The 5000-nt window shown below is 39.0% G+C and overlaps 1 protein-coding gene across 1 annotated transcript; it reads right to left on the reverse strand.

Moving 5' to 3' along the window:
• Nucleotides 1-3598: 3598 nt before the first annotated feature.
• On the reverse strand, nucleotides 3599-4051 carry LOC136842002 (paraneoplastic antigen Ma6E-like). The gene has a single exon (XM_067109404.1). It carries the CDS (start codon nucleotides 4049-4051, stop codon nucleotides 3599-3601), a length of 453 nt encoding a protein of 150 aa, XP_066965505.1.
• Between the last annotated feature and the right edge of the window lie 949 nt (nucleotides 4052-5000).

A 5000-nucleotide genomic window follows, 5' to 3' on the forward strand; every position in this document is an offset into this window, starting at 1 on the left:
TAGCCGTAATCGTGCTTCTGACAACGATATAGGATAGGCCACCAACGGGCCGTAGTTAAAGTTTCATGGACCGGGGCTCATACAGTATAACACCGAGACCACCGAAAGATAGATCTATTTTCGGTGGCATTGATTATACGCTGTACAGAAAACTCGATTGCACCGAAGACTCTTCGGCGCTACTGATTCTTGTCTATAAATAAGCCTAGTTATTAAAACCAACACTAAAAGGAAAAAATAAAAGGCATAAGATTCAAATAACCAGATTCATCCAGCACTACTCACAACTGCTTGGAGATACTTAGGCGAACGAGCATCACTCGAGATGTAATTACTGTCATCACCATTAGCTTTCGTCATCGTGGAGTTACTACTGTTGATGACATTTGACAGCTCGGGTCATCTGAGAGCGGCCCCTTGTGCCTTTCATGTTTTAGAATGCATCTCTCCTCTTCCTCCTCCTCCTCCTCCTTCTTCTTCTTCTTCTTTTCTTCTTCTTCTTCTTCTTCTTCTTCTTCTTCTCTCTGTGCCTGTGGGACGGCGTTGGTTCTTGCAAGGAATTCCACAAGGCGTGCTTTGGCCTGCTCTTTGAGTCTATGACTACGTTGTAGTTTATCTCCAAGGTCAGTTGGAGTACACATATACCGTGGCCCGTTGAACGTGGTTCACCCCAAACGCTACGAGAATGGATATGCTCGTAGATACACTGCTAAAAGTCTTCTATTACCGTCGCAATCTGCGAAGTGCACGAATCTTGTCGAATTCCACAGAATCTGATTCATTCCGCAGAATCCTTGTTGGTGCATTGCTCAAGGTCTACGGGATTATGTTCTACTGTAAAGTATAGACTTTATAAAACTCTTTTTGTCTCTTCCTCACTCGTCTTCAACTTCTCTAGGGCGGGGGTGGTTGTCTGATAGAAGGCCTTGGGCGGGGTATCGCCATATTAGGATGCTCGGGCGATACTGGGGGTGGGCGGGAGGCTACGGGCAGACGGTGATTTAAATGAAAGATTTATGGGCGTACTCGGGCGTCGGAATCGGAACCTTATCGTTGAAGGATAAAAGCTGCAGGATTTTTTTTTCATCATTATCGTTGCAGAAGTGTTACGAAACATAAAAATTATTATTATTATTATTATTATTATTATTATTATTGCTGTTTCCACTGTAACAGCTTATGTTACTACCTCGTTACACAACAGGGAATTTGCATATGCTAGACGGAGTATGATTGGCTCCAAGGGTATTTTTCTAAGGACAGATATCTGTCTACCAATGAGAAAAGCAATAATAATAATAATAATAATAATAATAATAATAATAATAATAATAATAATAATAATAATAATAAGAAGAAGAAGAAGAAGAAGAAGAAGAAGAAGAAGAAGAAAACCCCACTACACATCCTTAGAACTAAAAAGTGAACACTATGTATCTGGTCGTTAGTCACCTGTAGTGAGTTGCTGACGAGGTTTGGGAGAGGAGGTCCTTTGGCTAGTAACAGCTTCCCAAAGGATCAGCTGAGGGTGAAAAAGTAAATTCTTTTATGCTGTCATTCCCTTAAATGAAAAGACGAATAGGTGAGGCACAAATACGTACAAACACAGATAATATATATATATATATATATATATATATATATATATATATATATATATATATATATATATATATATATATATATATATATATATATATATATATATATATATATATATATATATATGTATATATATATATATATATATATATATATATATATATATATATATATATATATATCACAAAATACACGTAAGAAGGTGAGTGAAAACCAGGACTTTGAACAAGTACTTTCGTAGTTTATTCTGCATTTTCAATTTGGAAATGTAGAATTACTTGTTCAAAGTCCCTATTTTCACTCACCATCTGACGTAGATTTTATGATATTCTAAAGCACGTTCATTCGTGCTATATTGGAGAGAAATATATATATATATATATATATATATATATATATATATATATATATATATATATATATATATATATATATATATATATATACATATACAGTATATATATGGTTTGGGTGGTTGCAGTTCTCAGCTAACATTTACGAGTGAAGTGGCTCTCCTTACTCTACTCAGAACTAACCTCCACATTCACGTAATTCAGAGAGAGAGAGAGAGAGAGAGAGAGAGAGAGAGAGAGAGAGAGAGAGAGAGAGAGACGTTCAGGACACGAAAGTCAAGAGGCTGCAATAAACTACGTTTACAAGTTGTAGAAATGAAAATATTTCACATGAGGTTTAAGTAAAGAAAAGTCGTGTTTATAAAGAAAGGAGGATAAATAGTAAATACGATGGAACTTATCGTTGATTTTGAATGAAAACGTTTGCAGAGCGGATTTTAACACTACATTTATTAATGCCCGCCCCACCCCCTTTCATTGTCTTATTTTTATTTCCGGGTGCTGCTGTTCCATTGTCAGTCTCCCTTCCCCTTTTCCATGGCGTTTGTGACGATAGCCCTTGCAACGCCAGTTTTAATCAATCGATCAACTCTTCCGTCTTCTATATTCATACAATATCATCGAATTTTTCATATTTCCTCTTCTCTCTCCTCAACCTAATTCTATACTAGTCATTTTCCCACATTCCTTATCATCATTCTACCTCTCCCCGTTCCCCGTTCCTTCTCCTATTCTTCTTCTCCTCCTCCTTCTTCTTCTTCTTCTTCTTTCTTCTTCTTCTTCTTCTTCTTCTTCTTCTTCTTCCTCCGCAATTTGTGAAAGTAGCAGCCTATAGCCTTTCACTGACCCACACACGGATATAATTATGCTCATTAATAAACAGAAGATAATCGGCGATTATGGCAACGCTTATGAATCTTATATGGTCGCCGTTTCTTGGGATCCTCTCTAAGCAATGGTCACGAGATGGTGCCCAAATCTACCTATCCACTTACCTATACCTCCCTACCTGTTTACCTACCTGCCCTTGCTGCCCCCTTTACCCCCACCCCAACCTACACCTGGTCAGCTATCAAGCTTTCCTTTCATTCTGGCAATACGTCTGTCTGCCCTTACCTCGCTATTCCTACCTACCTTCTCACCTTTTCTATAATCACCCATCTTCCTACTAGCACTTGTCTTCTCGATACCAGCACCTATCGTCCCACTAGCACCTATCTTCCTACCGGCACTTATCTTCCTACTTATCTTCCTAACACCACCTATCTTACTACTAGCACCTATCTCCCTTCCAGCATCCATCTTCCTACCACCACCTGTCTTCCAACCAGCACCTATCTTCCTACTAGCACCTACATGTACCTCCCTACCAGCACTCGTCTCCCTACCAGCTTCCATCTTCCTACCAGTACCTATCTTCCAACCAGCACCTATCTTCCTACTAGCACCTACATGTATCTCCCTACCAGCACTCGTCTCCCTACCAGCATCCATCCTCCTACTAGCACCTATCTTCCTATCAGCAGTCATCTTCTTATTAGCACCTATCTCCCTACCAGCGCCTATCTTTCTACTTGCACCTATATCCCTACCAGCACTCGTCTTCCTACCAGCATCCTGTCTCCCTACCAGCACCTGTCTTCCTACCAGCACCTGTGTATCTCCCTACTAGCTCCCATCTTCCTGCTAGCACCTATCTCCCTACCAGCACCTGTCTCCCTAATAGCATCCATCTCCCTACCAGCGCCTGCCTTCTTACTAGCACCTATCTCCCTACCAGCATCTATCTGCCCACTAGCTCCCATCTTCTTACTAGCACCTATCTCCCTACCAGCACCAGCCTTCTTACTAGCATCTACTCTACCAGCATCTGTCTTCCTGCCTACTAGCTCCCATCTTCCTACTAGCACATATCCCCTACCAGTATCCATCTTCCTACTAGCACCTATCTCCCTGCCAGCGCCTATCTTCCTACCAGCACCTATCTCCCAACTAGCGCCTATCTTCCTACCAGCACCTATCTCCCTACCAGCACCTGTCTTCTTACTAGCACCTATCTCCCTACCAGCACCTATCTTCCTACCAGACTGAGCCATCCTTCCTTCCGGTACCTGTTCTTCCGCCTGTACCTGTATACCTGCCGAACGGAAACCTTGTTACCCACATCTCTCACCCTATTTAGCATAGTCTTCCTACTTATACCCATCCATATCACTGTTCTTCTCTTCCTACCTCTGTTTTTATGTGTACCTAACCTCTTCCTATCTTATATCCACAGCGATATTCCTAATACTGTACATCTCGATTATTCAACGAAAGATTTTCAAAACCTTTCACTCTGCACGAGAGTCATCCTTCTTCCACGCTCGGTAATTTTGAAAATGAGTGTGTGAGATTGTGGCTGCATTGAGGTTGCTAGGTAACCCACGTGATTTCCTCCAGAAAGCTTTGAATTTCGAAATAGTTTCTGTTTTTCACAAGAATATACGTAATTTTACTAAAAAAAAAAGGGGGAAATATAAGAAGTGGATGATAGTTTTACAAAAAACAGAAATGTAAGAAGTGGATGATAATTTTACAAAAACAGAAATATAAGAAGTGGATGATAATTTTGCAAAAAAAAAAACAAATATAAGAAGTGGATGATAATTTTACGAAAAAAAAACAGAAATATAAGAAGTGAATGATAATTTTACAAAACACAGAAATATAAGTGGATGATTTAAAAAAAAGCCAATATCAGAAGTGGACGATAATTTCACAAGAAAACAGAAATGTAAGATTTGGATGAATTAGTAAAAACACTTAGAAAAACAAATTTTTAAAGCATTTTAGAGAGAATACATGAATTTTAAAAGCCTTTAGGAGACTATACGAATTTTTAAAAGAATTCCCAGAAAATGACATCAATTTCGTAACGCATTTAAAAAATATGTTCCCAAAAAGATTTTCGATATAATACATTACGTAATTTCTAAATATATTCAAGGAAAAATATATTAATTTTCTCCGCCATTTCAGAGGAAAATCGTGACCTTTCGGAAA

Source organism: Macrobrachium rosenbergii, chromosome 9 (genome assembly GCF_040412425.1).
Source record: "Macrobrachium rosenbergii isolate ZJJX-2024 chromosome 9, ASM4041242v1, whole genome shotgun sequence".
In the NCBI taxonomy this organism is placed as follows: domain Eukaryota; kingdom Metazoa; phylum Arthropoda; class Malacostraca; order Decapoda; family Palaemonidae; genus Macrobrachium; species Macrobrachium rosenbergii.

What these genes read in the sequence shown, in the direction of transcription:
- LOC136842002 (XM_067109404.1), bottom strand. Translation starts at nt 4,051, where the DNA reads ATGGCTCAGTCTGGTAGGAAGATAGGTGCTGGTAGGGAGATAGGTGCT.